The sequence below is a fragment of the Oncorhynchus keta genome, unplaced genomic scaffold, assembly GCF_023373465.1.
Source record: "Oncorhynchus keta strain PuntledgeMale-10-30-2019 unplaced genomic scaffold, Oket_V2 Un_contig_14477_pilon_pilon, whole genome shotgun sequence".
Lineage (NCBI taxonomy): Eukaryota > Metazoa > Chordata > Actinopteri > Salmoniformes > Salmonidae > Oncorhynchus > Oncorhynchus keta.
Genome location: NW_026278771.1, coordinates 6,089 through 26,870, shown reverse-complemented (window position 1 = coordinate 26,870; position 20,782 = coordinate 6,089). Strand labels below are relative to the sequence as shown.

The 20,782-nt window shown below is 45.2% G+C and overlaps 1 protein-coding gene and 1 long non-coding RNA gene across 10 annotated transcripts in view; one reads left to right on the top strand and one right to left on the bottom strand.

Annotated features, from left to right (window-relative positions):
* LOC118377256 (inosine-5'-monophosphate dehydrogenase 1b-like) overlaps positions 1-10,094 on the top strand; it is a 42,503-nt gene extending 32,409 nt beyond the window's left edge. The window contains exons 13-15 of the mRNA XM_052501851.1: positions 5,616-5,759; positions 6,861-6,944; positions 8,027-10,094. Of these exons, the coding sequence (XP_052357811.1) occupies positions 5,616-5,759; positions 6,861-6,944; positions 8,027-8,048 (250 nt within the window). The 3' untranslated portion in view covers positions 8,049-10,094. The remainder of the gene's footprint in view (positions 1-5,615; positions 5,760-6,860; positions 6,945-8,026) is intronic.
* LOC127918546 (uncharacterized) lies at positions 3-5,607 on the bottom strand. 9 transcript variants are annotated; one of them, XR_008100351.1, is made up of 6 exons: positions 5,145-5,607; positions 4,753-4,838; positions 4,535-4,710; positions 3,615-3,656; positions 1,726-1,941; positions 3-513 (listed from the first exon to the last, which is right to left on the bottom strand). It is a non-coding gene; the product is annotated as an uncharacterized LOC127918546 (long non-coding RNA). The 9 variants fall into 9 exon arrangements; XR_008100354.1 differs by lacking the exon at positions 3-513 and adding an exon at positions 2,597-2,768 and having other exon boundaries at positions 1,602-1,769; XR_008100347.1 differs by lacking the exon at positions 1,726-1,941 and having other exon boundaries at positions 3,527-3,656.
* Positions 10,095-20,782: the final 10,688 nt, after the last annotated feature.

Below are 20,782 nucleotides of genomic sequence, written 5' to 3'. Positions count from 1 at the left end.
ACACACTAGAGCTGCAGCCCAAATCACATCCTATTCCCTGGCCTGTATAGTGCACTACTTCTGACCAGGGGCCATAGGGAATAGGGTGCCATTTAGGACTAACTCTTGATCAGACACTACTAGAATTCCTAGGAGGGTTGGAATGAAGACCAGGTAAACAAAGTTGTTGCACATCAACAGTTGCTGTTAATCGCTGTTGAATGAAATGTATATTTTATGTCTGATTATATACATGTATTTATTGGTTTGTCCTTCATTCAGACGGTTCACATTGTAATACAATATATGACAAATGTCATTTTCTCAAAACAAATGATTCCAGTTTAAACTGCTCTCTGTGCTCTCATTAGAGAATTTCGCTGTCCATCAGCAGTGTCTAACCCGTCTCTGTGTTCTGACTGGCTGATTCTACAGCAGTGTCTAACCCGTCTCTGTGTTCTGACTGGCTGATTCTACAGCAGTGTCTAACCCGTCTCTGTGTTCTGACTGGCTGATTCTACAGCAGTGTCTAACCTGTCTCTGTGTTCTGACTGTTTGATTCCACAAGTGTCTAACCTGTCTCTGTGTTCTGACTGGCTGATTCTACAGCAGTGTCTAACCTGTCTCTGTGTTCTGACTGTTTGATTCCACAAGTGTCTAACCTGTCTCTGTGTTCTGACTGTTTGATTCCACAGCAGTGTCTAACCTGTCTCTGTGTTCTGACTGTTTGATTCCACAAGTGTCTAACCTGTCTCTGTGTTCTGACTGTTTGATTCCACAGCAGTGTCTAACCTGTCTCTGTGTTCTGACTGTCTCTGTGTTCTGATTCTACAGCAGTGTCTAACCTGTCTCTGTGTTCTGACTGGCTGATTCTACAGCAGTGTCTAACCTGTCTCTGTGTTCTGACTGGCTGATTCTACAGACTGTTTGAGTGTCTAACCCGTCTCTGTGTTCTGACTGGCTGATTCTACAGCAGTGTCTAACCTGTCTCTGTGTTCTGACTGGCTGATTCTACAGCAGTGTCTAACCTGTCTCTGTGTTCTGACTGGCTGATTCTACAGCAGTGTCTAACCTGTCTCTGTGTTCTGACTGGCTGATTCTACAGCAGTGTCTAACCTGTCTCTGTGTTCTGACTGGCTGATTCTACAGCAGTGTCTAACTGTTTGATTCCACAGCAGTGTCTAACCTGTCTCTGTGTTCTGACTGGCTGATTCTACAGCAGTGTCTAACCTGTCTCTGTGTTCTGACTGGCTGATTCTACAGCAGTGTCTAACCTGTCTCTGTGTTCTGACTGGCTGATTCTACAGCAGTGTCTAACCTGTCTCTGTGTTCTGACTGGCTGATTCTACAGCAGTGTCTAACCTGTCTCTGTGTTCTGTTTGATTCCTGATTCTACAGCAGTGTCTAACCTGTCTCTGTGTTCTGACTGGCTGATTCTACAGCAGTGTCTAACCTGTCTCTGTGTTCTGACTGGATTCCACAAGTGATTCTCTGTGTTCTGACTGTTTGATTCCACAGCAGTGTCTAACCTGTCTCTGTGTTCTGACTGTTGATTCCACTGGCTGATTCTACAGTGTCTAACCTGTCTCTGTGTTCTGACTGTGATTCTGTCTAACCTGTCTCTGTGTTCTGACTGTTTGATTCCACAGCAGTGTCTAACCTGTCTCTGTGTTCTGACTGTTTGATTCCACAAGTGTCTAACCTGTCTCTGTGTTCTGACTGGCTGATTCTACAGCAGTGTCTAACCCGTCTCTGTGTTCTGACTGGCTGATTCTACAGCAGTGTCTAACCTGTCTCTGTGTTCTGACTGTTTGATTCCACAAGTGTCTAACCTGTCTCTGTGTTCTGACTGGCTGATTCTACAGCAGTGTCTAACCTGTCTCTGTGTTCTGACTGTTTGATTCCACAAGTGTCTAACCTGTCTCTGTGTTCTGACTGGCTGATTCTACAGCAGTGTCTAACCTGTCTCTGTGTTCTGACTGGCTGATTCTACAGCAGTGTCTAACCCGTCTCTGTGTTCTGACTGGCTGATTCTACAGCAGTGTCTAACCCGTCTCTGTGTTCTGACTGTGATTCTGACTGATTCTACAGCAGTGTCTAACCTGTCTCTGTGTTCTGACTGGCTGATTCTGACACAGCAGTGTCTAACCTGTCTCTGTGTTCTGACTGTTTGATTCTACAGCAGTGTCTAACCTGTCTCTGTGTTCTGACTGTTCTGAACCTGTCTCTGTGTTCTGACTGTTTGATTCTACAGCAGTGTGTTCTAACCTGTCTCTGTGTTCTGACTGGCTTGATTCTACAGCAGTGTCTAACCTGTCTCTGTGTTCTGACTGTTTGATTCCACAGCAGTGTCTAACCTGTCTCTGTGTTCTGACTGTTTGATTCTACAGCAGTGTCTAACCTGTCTCTGTGTTCTGACTGTTTGATTCCACAGCAGTGTCTAACCTGTGTGTTCTGACTGGCTGATTCTACAGCAGTGTCTAACCTGTCTCTGTGTTCTGACTGGCTGATTCTACAGCAGTGTCTAACCTGTCTCTGTGTTCTGACTGGCTGATTCTACAGCAGTGTCTAACCCGTCTCTGTGTCCTGACTGGCTGATTCTACAGCAGTGTCTAACCCGTCTCTGTGTTCTGACTGGCTGATTCTACAGCAGTGTCTAACCTGTCTCTGTGTTCTGACTGGCTGATTCCACAAGTGTCTAACCTGTCTCTGTGTTCTGACTGGCTGATTCCACAAGTGTCTAACCTGTCTCTGTGTTCTGACTGGCTGATTCTACAGCAGTGTCTAACCTGTCTCTGTGTTCTGACTGATTCCACAGCAGTGTCTAACCTGTCTCTGTGTTCTGACTGGCTGATTCACAGCAGTGTCTAACCCGTCTCTGTGTTCTGACTGGCTGATTCCACAGCAGTGTCTAACCTGTCTCTGTGTTCTGACTGGCTGATTCTACAGCAGTGTCTAACCTGTCTCTGTGTTCTGACTGTTTGATTCCACAGCAGTGTCTAACCTGTCTCTGTGTTCTGACTGTCTCTTGTGATTCCACAGCAGTGTCTAACCTGTCTCTGTGTTGTTTGATTCTGACTGTTTGATTCTGACAGCAGTGTCTAACCTGTCTCTGTGTTCTGACTGGCTGATTCTACAGCAGTGTCTAACCTGTCTCTGTGTTCTGACTGGCTGATTCTACAGCAGTGTCTAACCTGTCTCTGTGTTCTGACTGTTTGATTCCACAGCAGTGTCTAACCTGTCTCTGTGTTCTGACTGGCTGATTCTACAGCAGTGTCTAACCTGTCTCTGTGTTCTGACTGGCTGATTCTACAGCAGTGTCTAACCTGTCTCTGTGTTCTGACTGGCTGATTCTGCAGTGTCTAACCTGTCTCTGTGTTGACTGGCTGATTCACAGCAGTGTCTAACCTGTCTCTGTGTTCTGACTGGCTGATTCCACAGCAGTGTCTAACCTGTCTCTGTGTTCTGACTGGTGTTCTGACTGATGATTCTACAGCAGTGTCTAACCTGTGTGTTCTGACTGGCTGATTCTACAGCAGTGTCTAACCCGTCTCTGTGTTCTGACTGGCTGATTCTACAGCAGTGTCTAACCTGTCTCTGTGTTCTGACTGGCTGATTCTACAGCAGTGTCTAACCTGTCTCTGTGTTCTGACTGTTTGATTCCACAAGTGTCTAACCTGTCTCTGTGTTCTGACTGTTTGATCTGACTGTTTGACAGCAGTGTCTAACCTGTCTCTGTGTTCTGACTGGCTGATTCTACAGCAGTGTCTAACCTGTCTCTGTGTTCTGACTGGCTGATTCTACAGCAGTGTCTAACCTGTCTCTGTGTTCTGACTGGCTGATTCTACAGCAGTGTCTAACCTGTCTCTGTGTTCTGACTGGCTGATTCTACAGCAGTGTCTAACCTGTCTCTGTGTTCTGACTGGCTGATTCTACAGCAGTGTCTAACCTGTCTCTGTGTTCTGACTGGCTGATTCTACAGCAGTGTCTAACCTGTCTCTGTGTTCTGACTGGATTCTGCAGTGTCTAACCTGTCTCTGTGTTCTGACTGGCTGAGCAGTGTCTAACCTGTCTCTGTGTTCTGACTGGCTGATTCTACAGCAGTGTCTAACCTGTCTCTGTGTTCTGACTGGCTGATTCTACAGCAGTGTCTAACCTGTCTCTGTGTTCTGACTGGCTGATTCTACAGCAGTGTCTAACCTGTCTCTGTGTTCTGACTGGCTGATTCTACAGCAGTGTCTAACCTGTCTCTGTGTTCTGACTGGCTGATTCTACAGCAGTGTCTAACCTGTCTCTGTGTTCTGACTGGCTGATTCTACAGCAGTGTCTAACCTGTCTCTGTGTTCTGACTGGATTCTGATTCTACAGCAGTGTCTAACCTGTCTCTGTGTTCTGACTGGCTGATTCTACAGCAGTGTCTAACCTGTCTCTGTGTTCTGACTGGCTGATTCTACAGCAGTGTCTAACCTGTCTCTGTGTTCTGACTGGCTGATTCTACAGCAGTGTCTAACCTGTCTCTGTGTTCTGACTGGCTGATTCCACAGCAGTGTCTAACCTGTCTCTGTGTTCTGACTGGCTGATTCTACAGCAGTGTCTAACCTGTCTCTGTGTTCTGACTGGCTGATTCTACAGCAGTGTCTAACCCGTCTCTGTGTTCTGACTGGCTGATTCTACAGCAGTGTCTAACCTGTCTCTGTGTTCTGACTGGCTGATTCTACAGCAGTGTCTAACCTGTCTCTGTGTTCTGACTGTTTGATTCCACAAGTGTCTAACCTGTCTCTGTGTTCTGACTGTTTGATTCCACAGCAGTGTCTAACCTGTCTCTGTGTTCTGACTGTTTGATTCCACAAGTGTCTAACCTGTCTCTGTGTTCTGACTGTTTGATTCCACAGCAGTGTCTAACCTGTCTCTGTGTTCTGACTGTTTGATTCTACAGCAGTGTCTAACCTGTCTCTGTGTTCTGACTGTTTGATTCCACAGCAGTGTCTAACCTGTCTCTGTGTCCTGACTGGCTGATTCTACAGCCGTGTCTAACCTGTCTCTGTGTTCTGACTGGCTGATTCTACAGCAGTGTCTAACCTGTCTCTGTGTTCTGACTGGCTGATTCTACAGCAGTGTCTAACCTGTCTCTGTTCTGACTGGCTGATTCTACAGCAGTGTCTAACCTGTCTCTGTGTTCTGACTGGCTGATTCTACAGCAGTGTCTAACCCGTCTCTGTGTTCTGACTGGCTGATTCTACAGCAGTGTCTAACCTGTCTCTGTGTTCTGACTGGCTGATTCTACAGCAGTGTCTAACCCGTCTCTGTGTTCTGACTGGCTGATTCCACAGCAGTGTCTAACCCGTCTCTGTGTTCTGACTGGCTGATTCCACAGCAGTGTCTAACCCGTCTCTGTGTTCTGACTGGCTGATTCTACAGCAGTGTCTAACCTGTCTCTGTGTTCTGACTGGCTGATTCCACAGCAGTGTCTAACCTGTCTCTGTGTTCTGACTGGCTGATTCCACAGCAGTGTCTAACCTGTCTCTGTGTTCTGACTGGCTGATTCCACAGCAGTGTCTAACCCGTCTCTGTTCTGGCTGGCTGATTCCACAGCAGTGTCTAACCTGTCTCTGTGTTCTGACTGGCTGATTCCACAGTGAAGGGGACAAGGTGAAGGTGGCTCAGGGCGTGTCCGGCTCTGTCCAGGACAAGGGCTCAATCCACAAGTTTATCCCCTACCTGATCGCTGGCATCCAACATGGCTGTCAGGACATCGGCGCCAAGAGTCTCTCTGTTCTACGGTGAGTTTGTGAGAGGGTGAGAGTAGAGGGGAGAGGGGACCGGTGTGTCATCTCTGATAGTAGTGTCTGTGTGACTGAGTGATCTCTGATAGTAGTGTCTGTGTGACTGAGTGATCTCTGATAGTAGTGTCTGTGTGACTGAGTGATCTCTGATAGTAGTGTCTGTGTGACTGAGTGATCTCTGATAGTAGTGTCTGTGTGACTGAGTGATCTCTGATAGTAGTGTCTGTGTGACTGAGTGATCTCTGATAGTAGTGTGTGTGTGACTGAGTGATCTCTGATAGTAGTGTCTGTGTGACTGAGTGATCTCTGATGGTAGTGTCTGTGTGACTGAGTGATCTCTGATAGTAGTGTGTGTGTGACTGAGTGATCTCTGATAGTAGTGTCTGTGTGACTGAGTGATCTCTGATAGTAGTGTCTGTGTGACTGAGTGATCTCTGATAGTAGTGTCTGTGTGACTGAGTGATCTCTGATAGTAGTGTCTGTGTGACTGAGTGATCTCTGATAGTAGTGTCTGTGTGACTGAGTGATCTCTGATAGTAGTGTCTGTGTGACTGAGTGATCTCTGATAGTAGTGTGTGTGTGACTGAGTGATCTCTGATAGTAGTGTGTGTGTGACTGAGTGATCTCTGATAGTAGTGTCTGTGTGACTGAGTGATCTCTGATAGTAGTGTCTGTGTGACTGAGTGATCTCTGATGGTAGTGTCTGTGTGACTGAGTGATCTCTGATAGTAGTGTGTGTGTGACTGAGTGATCTCTGATAGTAGTGTGTGTGTGACTGAGTGATCTCTGATAGTAGTGTCTGTGTGACTGAGTGATCTCTGATAGTAGTGTCTGTGTCACTGAGTGATCTCTGATAGTAGTGTCTGTGTGACTGAGTGATCTCTGATAGTAGTGTCTGTGTGACTGAGTGATCTCTGATAGTAGTGTCTGTGTGACTGAGTGATCTCTGATAGTAGTGTCTGTGTGACTGAGTGATCTCTGATAGTAGTGTCTGTGTGACTGAGTGATCTCTGATAGTAGTGTCTGTGTGACTGAGTGATCTCTGATAGTAGTGTCTGTGTGACTGAGTGATCTCTGATATTGTGTTGTTTTCCACAGCTCCATGATGTACTCTGGAGAGCTGAAGTTTGAGAAGAGGACCACGTCTGCTCAGGTGGAAGGAGGAGTCCATGGGCTTCACTCGTACGTTGGACTCTGTCTCCCACACACACACACACACACACACACACAGTGGAATTTAAATGTGTGTGTAGCAGTAGATAGCCATGACTTTTCTACGACTGATAGTGTTGCCTCTTTCTCAGACATCAGTCCTCTTTCTCTCTCTGTCTTTCACCATAGATGTTCTGTTGTTCCATGTAAGTACATGTACATAGACCTGTGAAGGGTGTGGCCTAGTGGTGGGCCCCACATCGCCATTTGCATGTAGAACAACTCTCCCCTTGTTTCTAAATTGAATGGCTGATTAAATGATCCAGGTGGGAAATGTAAATCTTACCTTTAGATAAGTGCTTCCCATCTTGATGTTTGAATCTGGCAGCTAGCCTATAAGGACGGCTAATATGGCGATGTGACGTTCCCCTTCAGGCTATTATCTTGTTAGTGGGAGGAGGGGTGCTCGCCATTACGTATTTCATCTTTGAATGGGGATGAATTATGGGAAGCTTTGTTAGTCTCCTCTCTGTCCACTAGCCTCCTTCCATCCTCTCCTTCCCCAGTTATCCATAGGGCAGATAACCCTGTAATAAGTATACTGGCAAGATGATGGGGGATTGAATGGGATTTGTCAACCTTTGTTTTATAGTTGAATCAGTATCTTATTGCTTAGACAGATTGATAGCTGATGTAGTAGGAAAGGGTTCTATCCAGTTGTTTTAGGGCAGGTAATAGGAATTGTTTTAGAGCAGGTAATAGGAATTGTTTTAGAGCAGGTAATAGGAATTGTTTTGTGTGTTTTAGGGCAGGTAATAGGAATTGTTTTGTGTGTTTTAGGGCAGGTAATAGGAATTGTTCTGTGTGTTTTAGAGCAGGTGATAGGAATTGTTTTGTGTTTTAGGGCAGATAATAGGAATTGTTTACATTTACATTTAAGTCATTTAGCAATTGTTCTGTGTGTTTTAGAGCAGGTGATAGGAATTGTTTTGTGTGGTCGTTATAATATTGATTATCATTAACTGATTGATGGTATCATTGTGTTTTCACGATTCTCTCTCTGTCTCTGTCTCTGTCTGTCTGTCTCTGTCTCTCTCTGTCTGTCTCTGTAGTTACGAGAAACGACTTTACTGATGGAGGGGCCAGAAAGAAGCGGACTAGGGCCGCCCCCGACACCCCCACCCCCGTTGTGACCAAACGTAACCGCCACATCTGACACCCACCTCATCACTCTCCCTGCTGACTCCCCACACACCCCACGGGAGAGGTCTGGGGGGGAACACCTGCAAAACAAACACCATCACCTGGGAAACATAGGATTTTGCACTTACGAAGCGGAACATCAGGGTTTTCACCATAACCCCCTCCCAGAATACCAGTCCCCTTGGTGTGTGTGAGAGCGTGTTGAAGGAAGTATTTGATTGTGTGTGAGAGAGAGAGGGAGTGTGTGTGAGAGAGAGTGTGTGTGAGGACAAACTCAGTGAAGAAGGTGCTGTTATGCTATCTTCCTCTTCCTGGTGAAACTGAGAGAGCCATGCTGTCACCCCTCTGTATTCTCTGGGATCTGCTCGTACCGACACCTCCACATCAGAAGCCACAAACATCCCAATCAAACTATATATATAGATATGTGGAAAAACACTTGTCTTGCTACTCTGTGTGCAAGTGTATTGTGGCAATCCTCCTTTATCTATATAGTTAGCTCTGTTTATGCAGAAAGATGTTAACTGCTTTGAGAAGTAGATTGTTCTGTTAAACTTTTGACTGTGATTTAACTGACAGACTCATTGGCTGGGACTCTAGACTAGGTAACATTCCCTCGCCGTAGTGGCCATGTCATACCCCCCTTAGTCGACGTGAACCAATAAACTAGTGGCCTATCACAATGCTTCTAGTGTGTTGAGAGCACGGTTGGGGCCAAAAGATAGACATCGGCCATAAATCAAGGAACGTTTTTAAAACCACAGTGCCGGTAAACAATGGCTAATACGATAATCTTTTTGACTGGAATGAAACGAGTTTAGAGAAAATGGTTTGATTTAAAAGCTGTAAAGCAGGGTTCCCCAACTGGCATCCCCCATGCCAAATTTAACCCATGTGGTTTCATTTCCCCCCACAGTAAATAAATAAATGATTATTATGCTTGGAACAAAAGGGTGTAAAAACACCAGTTAATCAGAACCAAGTGATTTTAATTTTGGATATCAGTTCCCAAGTATTCCTACAGATAATACAGAGATGTCAACGTATACAAAATGTAAGCAAGGTTTGAAATGATTGTTTAAGTTATATTATATCCGTTTGGACCTCCTGCGGTCAATTTGCAGTCTACAAATTATTTGTAATTATGTTCCAGCCCCTGCCCATCCACCCAAGAAATCGTCCCGAGGCTGAATCTAGTTGACGATCTCTGCTGAAGAAAGTCCCCGTGGCTCGAAGGAGCATGAAGGGTTTTGATATGCATGCTTTTTAGTTTTTTAAAGCCTCAACACAGCTCTATTTATATTCCGCTTTTTTCTAATTCCGTACATACTGCCAAATGTATCAACATGCTCTCTGTTACACTTTGCTGTTATTAATACTAAAAGCCCAAATTTAAAGCTACGAATCGCCAGCAATGTAGTCCCTCGCTCCACCCCTGTCCCAGATTGTGGCACCAATTGCTAGCAGCTTTGACCTGCTCTGATTACCAGAGATATGCCTTGAAATGGGGGTCGATGATGACCGCACACAACGGAAAGTGTTAAATTCCCGTAAGAACTGTGTATGTGCATGGCACTATACATCCTCCTCACCTACCGTATCTTTATCATTCAGCTTGTGTAGGAATAGATTTTTCTAACGTTTTTTGTAAACAATGTTCTTTTTGCCAGATGTTTTTTTTAGGATGTCTCTAAGCTGTAGGAGTGACTTTCTTTCCGTTTTGTGCGAATGTACTTGCCCTACCGGGACCTCACTTGACTAACAGTACTCTTACAGTTAACATGAATATTAAGTAAATATGTACATGAAGATGTATGGAGAATTATATACCTGTATCCTGTTTGAAATGGTTGTTTGCAGTCTCCCACCTTTAGTTCTGAAAATCCCCACTGACTATGAAACAGGCCTTGTTTACAATGGGATACAACAGAAACCGGTCCCTAATGCTGTAAAACAATAAAAGTCCAAATATGTTGATTTGTGGGTTGTTATTAAGGCTGGGAATTCCCAGGGACCTCAGGATACAATATATTGTCACGATACGTGTGTGCTGATACAATATATTATCACGATACGTGTGTGCTGATACAATATATTGTCATCATACAATATATTATCACGATACGTGTGTGCTGATACAATATATTATCACGATACGTGTGTGCTGATACAATATATTATCACGATACGTGTGTGCTGATACAATATATTATCACGATACGTGTGTGCTGATACAATATATTATCACGATACGTGTGTGCTGATACAATATATTATCACGTACGTGTGTGCTGATACAATATATTATCACGATACGTGTGTGCTGATACAATATATTATCAACGATCGTGTGTGCTGATACAATATATTATCACGATACGTGTGTGCTGATACAATATATTATCACGATACGTGTGTGCTGATACAATATATTATCACGATACGTGTGTGCTGATACAATATATTATCACGATACGTGTGTGCTGATACAATATATTATCACGATACGTGTGTGCTGATACAATATATTATCACGATACGTGTGTGCTGATACAATATATTATCGATACGTGTGTGCTGATACAATATATTATCACGATACGTGTGTGCTGATACAATATATTATCACGATACGTGTGTGCTGATACAATATATTATCACGATACGTGTGTGCAAATATTATCACGATGTATGCTGATACAATATATTATCACGATACGTGTGTGCTGATACAATATATTATCACGATACGTGTGTGCTGATACAATATATTATCACGTACGTGTGTGCTGATACAATATATTATCACGATACGTGTGTGCTGATACAATATATTATCACGATACGTGTGTGTGCTGATACAATATATTATCACGATACGTGTGTGCTGATACAATATATTATCACGATACGTGTGTGCTGATACAATATATTATCACGATACGTGTGTGTGATACAATATATTATCACGATACGTGTGTGCTGATACAATATATTATCACGATACGTGTGTGCTGATACAATATATTATCACGATACGTGTGTGCTGATACAATATATTATCACGTGTGTGTGCTGATACAATATATTATCACGACATACAATATATTATCACGATACGTGTGTGCTGATACAATATATTATCACGATACGTGTGTGCTGATACAATATATTATCACGAGTGTGTGCTGATACAATATATTGTCACGATACGTGTGTGCTGATACAATATATTATCACGATACGTGTGTGCTGATACAATATATTATCACGATACGTGTGTGCTGATACAATATATTATCACGATACGTGTGTGCTGATACAATATATTATCACGATACGTGTGTGCTGATACAATATATTATCACGATACGTGTGTGCTGATACAATATATTATCACGATACGTGTGTGCTGATACAATATATTATCACGATACGTGTGTGCTGATACAATATATTATCACGATACGTGTGTGCTGATACAATATATTATCACGATACGTGTGTGCTGATACAATATGTATTACAATTCAATGTTCCAAACATATTTCTCACCATGTGTCTGCTGCAGAGGGACAAGAGTCATGAGTTTTGATCAGTCGTGGAAGTAAAAGTGTTGAATACAAACTGTCTACCTAATTTAAAAAGATGGAGATCAAACTATGAAGGGAAAATACTGGTGTTTTGGGGCAGGTACAGCCAACTGGTGCAAAAATAATATTGCGTTGTCAAAAATAATATCCCCAAATGTAACTATAGAAGATACGTTATACATGACCTGAAACTTGGTGAAAACAAAACATGCACACTTAAATGTTGACATTTCTCTTTATTTAATCATGTTTTGAGTAAAGTATTTTTTTAACATTAATAAAATATCAAGCGGCTCATATAAAATGTACTGTGTGTCAGTCCGAAGTTAAAGCACAATAGTATCGGTGCTATCCTACCAGTATAGTTCACTGCTGCTCCGCTACAATGTTGCTGTTAGTTCAAATCAAGCTTTCCTTTATTGGATGGATCTTAAAGCACATCTCTAACATGTCTAATTCTTCATGTTGAGGCTCACAAACACAATTATATTTTACTGAATTGAAACAACTTGGCATTGAATAACAATCTTACACTATGAAAATGTAAAGTACAGTCCCGTGTAGCTCAGTTGGTAGAGCATGGTGCTGGCAACACCAGGGTTTGATTCCAACAGAGGACCAGTATGGAGAAGGAAAAAATGTATGAGAATGTATGCACTGACAGTCTGGATAAGAGTAGGTTAAAATATTAAAACAAGATTTCAGTAGTCGTTTATTAAGTGCTTATTTCAATCACAGTATTATTTATTTGAATGCAAAATGTTTTATACAAATGTATTTTGCTTTCCTGTGCCCCTCTTGAAATGCACAGGAAAACGCTACTTTTATTAACGTATCAAACTTCATCATCCAATAGCAAATGTGGAAAAAAATGTCACAAATTTCTCCTTGGCATGTGGCATTCTGTGGCACTTAAGACTCTTGTCAACATTCTCAAACAAACCCTCAGTTCATTTACGCACTGTTTTACCTTTCTTGACAATGAAGGCTAGCCTGATGAATCAAACCGCTCGTTGCTCCTTACAGATCGTGACACCATCTTGAATCCTTCACAACACCTTATTTCAGTCCAGTCCTCAGCCTTTAGCCCTTGACTGTTGAGAGCTCTGCCTACAGGTCAATTGTCTCACTGCAGATGCTCATCGCATCAATCTGTCTGCAGACATTGATGAACTCCTCTTGTACGGACCGGTCCGCTTCAGACTCTAGGTCAAGACTCTCCTGTGAGGCTGACCCCAGTGTGCGATAGTATCTCTGCATGTGTGAGCCCTGGTGGCTGGAGGCTGTAATGCGGCTTGAGCTGCCGCCTAGGGATGAGGGTTGGGCGTGCCCCTCTGGGCTGGAACAGAGGACCAGAGAGGACCCCCCTAATGAGGGTCTGTACAGGGAGCAGGAGGAGGAACTTCCCCTCCAGCGTTCTGGGGAAGAGGAGTTGGAGGACAGGGAGGGAGATGGTGGAGCACCCAGGATGGTGTCGCCTGCCATAGGTCGGTTTGGTAGAGGGGTTGGGGGAGGAGGGGCCATCTCCACGCAGGAGGTCGTTCGGTACAGGCCTGGGTCAGCTGAGAGGGTCTCTCGAAGCACCTGGCCACCATTGGGCAGGGTGGACGTGGAGTAGGGAATGTTGAGTGACAGGTCACTGCAGCAAAAGGGTATGGACGGTCTGAAGAGGCTTATGGGAAAGAGGTCCTCGCTGAAGAGCGCCTCATCAATACTACGGCGCAGGTTGATGGGCGATGGCGGCCGCAGGTCAGCCGTGGAGTCGCTGGTGAAGGAGGAACCCCCGGACGCCTCTCCACCACACCTGTCCTCGGGCTTGCTGGAGCCAGGCAGATCCAAATTCAGGTCCAGGTCTCTGTAAGCCAAGGCCCGGTTGCTATGGTACAGGAGGTCCAGGCCGTTCAAGCTGCTGCCTAGCCTTTCATCCATCAGCGTGTAGAGGGGCAGGCACTCTGTCTCTCCGTGCCCAATGTCACAGATGGCCAGCTTCTCCTGCTGGCTCAGGGTCCACTGGTAGGTTCCCGGCATAATGGGCGACTTAATCGCCAGCAGCTCCGTCCAACAGCTTCCAGGCTGGGGAAGGTGGTCAGAGCAGTAGATTGGCTGGGCCACCACCAGGGCTAGGGTGAGACAAACTCCGGCCTCACAAACCCTGCAGCTGAGCTGGAAGGTCCACCAAGGCCAGGGGCGGAACACATCTGCTCCTCCAGCGAGCCCCAGAGAGTGGAGCATGGCGTACAGCTGCAGCCCGGCGCAAGCCAGGCAGAACAGAGCCGAAAGGCACACTGTCGCAGCCGCACGGTCCCAGTCCCTGCTCTCTGCGAATGGACAGCGGTTGTATCGCTCAGCTGGCGTGGGCGAGGTGTTATTCAGGTGGTAAATGTGCTTTGAGTCCGCCCGTACGTAGCAGAAAAACACAAAATAGGCGACTGATAGAAAAGAAACCAGCGCCACAAACGTTCCCCGGGAGATGAGCGAGATGAAGAGGCAGAAGGGTGCCCTCCTCTGGTAGAGCCTCAGCAGTGCTACAGGACCAAAAGCTGCTGCGAAGTGCAGCAACACCAGACAGGCCAGGAAACAGGGTCTCTGGAAGGCTGAGTAGGATAGCTGCATCCTGGAGCGCATAGAGAGGAGCAGGAAGACCAGGCCGAAGGCTGCAGTCAGGCAGGGGAACGGAGCTTCGTAGAGCAGCAGGGAGGCCTCGGTGGAGGGCAGCCGGTCCTGGTGGCCGTAGGCATCGTAGAGGAGGGAGAAAGCCCTGGTACACCCTGCAGCCAGGAGGAAGACACTGACCAGGGCGAAGTAGCCACAGCCGGAAGGGCAGCGCAGGGGCAGGCACAGCAGGTTGAGCGCCGAGGCCAGGGTCACCATGGCGAAGATGGAGCCCAGACCGTACACGTGGGCATCCCACGCTAACCCCCAGGTGGCCATGGCGCTGTTCCAATCAGAATGCAGGGATACGAACATGGGCCGGGCTGGAATCAGGAAGGGGTTATTTGATTGGTTGGTGGAGGGGTGTTGGCGGTGGGGAGGACATCAGAGGTGGTGGGTGGTGCCCAGGTGTCGGAGATGTTGCAGATTCCCGAACGTTCCTGATTGCAGTCTGGGAGGTAGGTGGTTTCACTGCCCGTTGGGTCGGACAGCCAGTCTTCAGGATCAGGAAGGTTACCTGAAAAATATAGAATTTCATTTTAGATTCCATAAAAAGTTGATCGCTTCCTAAAAAGGAATTTGTCATGAGGTTTGACATGTGAAATCCACCTGTGGCCATCTGACCGTCCCAAATATAGATCAATGCCATATGCAGCAGCGTCTATACAGCGCAATGCTGCACAGCCACATCGTCCTCAGGATGCTGTTTTCTGATAACAGCATAGTAATACAATTTACCAGCAGATGGCAACACCCAAGAGAGTCCATCCTAAACAGGCACACATGAGAATACACAATGTTTACTCAACATTTGAGCCTAGACACTAATGGGCTGAGGGCCAAGTCTGTGAAAGCATGTGGACTGAGCGCCAAGTCTGTGAAAGCATGTGGACTGAGCGCCAAGTCTGTGAAAGCATGTGGGTAAGGTAAATGCATGTATACTGGTAAGATCAATATATGGAAGATGACTTGGATGTGTGTACCTAGTAGTCATTACACACAAATGCATCACGGATGGGCACCAGTGACAGTTTCCCTCGCACGGTTTTAGGCTCTTCCTTTTCAAAGCGAGCTTTACAGACTTCGGCAGCCAACATCTTACATGGCGTCCATAATAGCCATTAGCCAAAGAATTAGCCTCAATCAATGCCACTTCAGTAAAACAGATCAGCTAGGACATCAAACAGACCAGCGGGCACCCATTTATTTCCATGCTTCTCCTCACTCCTCCTATTGAAGACGTGAAAACACAAACAGGCCGAATTACATCTTGTATCCAGACAGACACACAGCCTCATCAGTCATTCAAGCCCAGCCCTATCAGACATAATCTACAGGAGGTTGGTGGCACCTTAATGTGGGAGGACAGGCTCGTGGTAAAGGCTGGAGCAGAATCAATGGAATGGTATCATTCCGTTCGCTCCGTTCCAGACATTATTATGAGCCGTCCTCCCACCAGGCTCCTTATTGGGCTACAGAGACGGAGACAAACGAGCAGGATATCCTGGTATACAGGGAGGTACTAGCAGTTACAGAGCTGTGTGATTTGTAGGCTGCTCAATGTAGAGTACCTTGTGACTCTGAAACGTCTGTCTGTGATAGTGGTGTGGACTGTGTGGGTTGGATTTAATTAAAATAATGATGCTTTGAATATTGTATAATACAGCCCAGGCATTTGTCAAATGGTCTCAAAATGTGGTCTTTATGGTACTAAAATGCAGTTTGGATGATAAAGACGTGTGGCAAAATGAGAATATGTCATGTCTGTTGGCACGTTGATTGCATGTTGGTATGCAACCTCGATTTATGTGCAAACTTCTGTACCACAAAACTAAGTAATGTATTTCTACATTTAAGTTGTCCCTTTTCTCTTGTGATATATGAGACCCGAGCTCCTCTGATTGTGTTGTGTTGTATGGTAGCTGTCTGTTTCCCCACCCCGTCTCAGTCCCAGATCCATAATGGACTGTTTTGTTTGTTACATCTCTTCTATACTGGTCCTGTTTCCTCCCTCGAAGACCATTCTTCTTTTTTTCGCTCTCTCTCTCTGACACACACGCTCTCTCTTCCTCTCATAACCTCTACCCCATCATAACCTCTACCCCATCGTTGTGTGTGTCTCTCTCTTCCTCTCATAACCTCTACCCCATCGTTGTGTGTGTCTCTCTCTTCCTCTCATAACCTCTACCCCATTGTTGTGTGTCTCTCTCTTCTCATAACCTCTACCCCATCGATGTGTGTGTCTCTCTCTTCCTCTCATAACCTCTACCCCATCGTTGTGTGTCTCTCTCTTCCTCTCATAACCTCTACCCCATCGTTGTGTGTCTCTCTCTTCCTCTCATAACCTCTACCCCATCGTTGTGTGTCTCTCTCTTCCTCTCATAACCTCTACCCCATCGTTGTGTGTGTCTCTTTCTTCCTCTCATAACCTCTACCCCATCGTTGTGTGTGTCTCTCTCTTCCTCTCATAACCTCTACCCCATCGTTGTGTGTCTCTCTCTTCCTCTCATAACCTCTACCCCATCGTTGTGTGTCTCTCTCTTCCTCTCATAACCTCTACCCCATCATAACCTCTAACCCATCGTTGTGTGTCTCTCTCTTCCTCCCGCATGGCCCCTTCTCTCTCTCTCCCTGTCTAAATACACCGCCTGGCAATTGAGCTCTAATGTGAACAGCTTTGGGTATGGTGTGCATACATGTGGCCATGCAACCATATTGAGGATGCTGAAACACAAAACCCAGTGCCTTTTTCTCTCAGTTTAATGCAAGAGTGCTTCCTGTTAACATGGTGTGTTGTAGAAAGGTTGTCATTAAGACTGTATTCTCCACCTCCCATCAGCCTCGCTGGTCCCTCTCATTAGCCGACCAAAGAAACCTCTCCACTCTATTCAGGAAGCCCAAACCACAACACGGACTCCTGAACATTTCTATCAAAGCCTGACTCGAGTGGCTGATCCTTTTAAAGAGGGTCTTCAACATAAACCTCAGCGCTGTCCTGCAGAGTACTGATTGTCTTCTTTTGGCACTCGTTTAGTCTTCATTCCGTGCTCAGCCACCGACTCCTGAGATTCGGTGTGAGTTGATGACGAACCCGTCAAGCTCTGGGAAATATGAACCTGAGTGAGCGATCTGTCTTAAGGCACGACGTCACCATTTTGATTTTACCTCTGACAGACGTTTACGAGACGGGAGACCGTGGCTTTAATCATGGCGCTAATGCAGTGAAATACTGACTGCCAATGTTTTAAGAGGCTTTGTTTTTCCCTGATGCAGGGTTTTTTAATTAGGCCCGCTGAATCTTTAATGGGCAGAAACTAAACGTGGTTATTAAAGAGGTTCCTCCGTGCATCGTTCCATGATGTTTCTCTATCTCTCTCTAGTCCCCTGTAGGATATAGTATACCTTAGCACAACATGGCTATTGATACATTCCCTTTAGGTTTTGCACAGTTGCACATAATGAGTGTCCGTTCAGCTGAATATATAGCAGACTCTGCAGTTACAACAGTCTTGTACACGTCTAAAATCCACTGAGGTGAATCAGCACACTAACAGCTCTGACACAGCTTATTATTCAACTAATCTGGAGGGTGAAATGAACAATACATTGTATTTGTTCTGACAGGGTTAGAATTACACTGGCTGCCAGGGGTTCTGGGCACTCCCATAACAAATCAGTGCCCCTCCCCAAAAGCAATAACATGGCACCCCCATAGAATATTAGTGTTGGTTCAGCCCACTATTTTCCAGCCACCTGTATGAGACAGTAACTCATTGGAACCATCCCTGATGATGACACCTACAGACAGTAGTTAAATTGTAATAATGTTATGATAAGAGGAGGTGCCTGATATGTTGCTTATCTGTCACTAAAATATTCCTTTTGAAGATGGCTATTACTACAGGAGAGACGAGAAGCAGTGTCCTCACAATAATGATGTAATATTGTCATACCAGACACCCTGTCTGCACAGTGTGGGAGATGTGGGTGGAGTTTAACACAAACAGGAAGTGCCAGGCGAGGCAACTGCCACAGATAAGGGCGGTCATGTTGTGGCAGGCCAGTCGCTTGTTCCACCCGTTTGTTTACTTTCCTGGGCGATGCCCTAGCTGCCCCGCGGGCACAGTGGAAAACGTGACTGGGGTTTCTGGACTAGAGCCAAAGGTTCCTGCCTGTCTCGCTCGGGTCAATTAATCGCCCATCGGAGCGTCCAGCGAGTCCGCCGTCCTGGATCTCCGCCCCTGTTGGAATGTGCAACGGGGACAGCGAAGTCCGGTCCGTTCCATCGCGCGTTGCTGCCTAGTTATAGTCTACATTCCACTTGTGACAAACCCCCTCAGGTTTACAGTCAGTCACATATTTGGATGTGACGGTACTGCCCGGATTCAATGCCAACAGCGTGCGTGCGTATGTATGTAGACACTATAATCAATAACAAGCTACTTTACAATATAGCTTGGACAGCGATGTTTGTAGGTGGTTAGAAAATAGAGAAAAAGAATGACATTCCAACTCATCAGGTGCAGGACAGAAGAACGTATTCAAGAAAAAGATGACCTGACATCGTGTTGTATTTTTTGTGCGTCAGTTTAAATCGCCATTGAAACATACTAGAGTTGCGGACATACTGTAAGGTTCCCATAGTTCAACAGAAGTTGAGCGATTTGTCTCAGACTTACGTCAGAGGTTATGCCTTAAATGCCCAATGCATCTGTTTTTATCTCAATATCAAATCATTTCTGGGCAACAATTAAGTACCTTATTGTTATTTTTTTCAATTAAAATTGTTTAAAAAAATATAAAAAAATAGCTTCTTAGCAAAGACACATTTCTCAAGCAAGAATTTTGCTAGGACTATGGTAGTCGTCTGAGTGAGGGCCTAAGCTTTATGGGAGGGATATGGAACCTCAAACTAGCTGTTATTGGCAGAGAGGTTTAAAACTCTCTTTGTTATTGGTCTATGGGCGGCAGGTAGCCTCAAGGTTAGTGTTGGGCCAGTAAACGAAAGGTCGCTGGTTCGAGTACCGGAGCCTACAAGGAGAAAAGTCTGTCGCTGTGCCCTTGATACTTAACTCTAATTGCTTCAGGGGCATTGTACGTGACCCTGGCCGTGACCCCACTCTCTGTGGGTCTTTCTCAGGGAGAGTTGGGATATGCAAGAAACACATTCCCATTATACACTTGTGTGTAACAGGAGAAATATAAGCACCCCCTAAATTATTATGAAATATTGCCTGTCGCCAGACAGTCCAAAATCCATCCCACCTGAACAGGCAGAAATCACATCGGTCTTGTCAAACAGCTCTTAGGTTAATACGGCATTATCAGCATTTTCACAATTTCACACTATTATTCCAACCTCATAGTGTGGAAATACAGGTAACTGCCAAAATAAATGAACCACCAACATAAAGTGTCATAATAGGGTGTGGGGGCACCACGAGGCCCCTGAACACCTTCAATGTGCCTTGGCAAGTTCGCGTAGATTCTACAAGTGTCTGGAACTCTATTGGAGGGATGCGACACCATTCTTCCACGAGAAATGACATCATTTGGTGTTTTGTTGATGGTGGTGGAAACCGCTGGTTCAGGCGGCGCTCCAGAATCTCCAATAAGTGTTCAATTGGTTGAGATCTGATGACTGAGATGGCCAGGGCATATGGTTTACATCGTTTTCATGCTTATTTTGGCAGTTACCTGTATATATAAAACACAGGTAAATCACGTTTTTGACAGCACTGGGCCTTTAATACTCTTAATATGCCCCCCTTTTATTGATTTTCATCACATCAACTGATAGGTAAATTAGAACATCAGTGGTCATGAAGGAAATAGGAGGAAAGGAACCAGTTGAAGACTATTTGTTCCAGGATCCCAGTGTAAACCTTGACACCTGACTGCAGAACTCAACTCCCACTGACATCCTCCCTCCATCTTTCTAATTGGTCTCCTGTTGTCCCCGCGTCAGGAAAATCCAAGGCTTCATTTAGCTTTCATCTGTTTTCCTTCACTTTCAATTTCACTGTCCTCAGAAAGGCAATTCAGCCGGAACGACTGTTGGAGGAGCTGTCATTCACATTGAAGAGGAGAGAATTGTATTTTGTGGCAAAATGGGTTGAGTGGAAAGTTCTGATATGATCCCAAAACTCCTTTACATCAACAGACCCTGGCCTGCTACAGTCCTACATAGGAACATGTTATACACACAGAGATCTGATATGATCCCAAAACTCCTTTACATCAACAGACCCTGGCCTGCTACAGTCCTACATAGGAACATGTTATACACACAGAGATCTGATATGATCCCAAAACTCCTTTACATCAACAGACCCTGGCCTGCTACAGTCCTACATAGGAACATGTTATACACACAGAGATCTGATATGATCCCAAAACTCCTTTACATCAACAGACCCT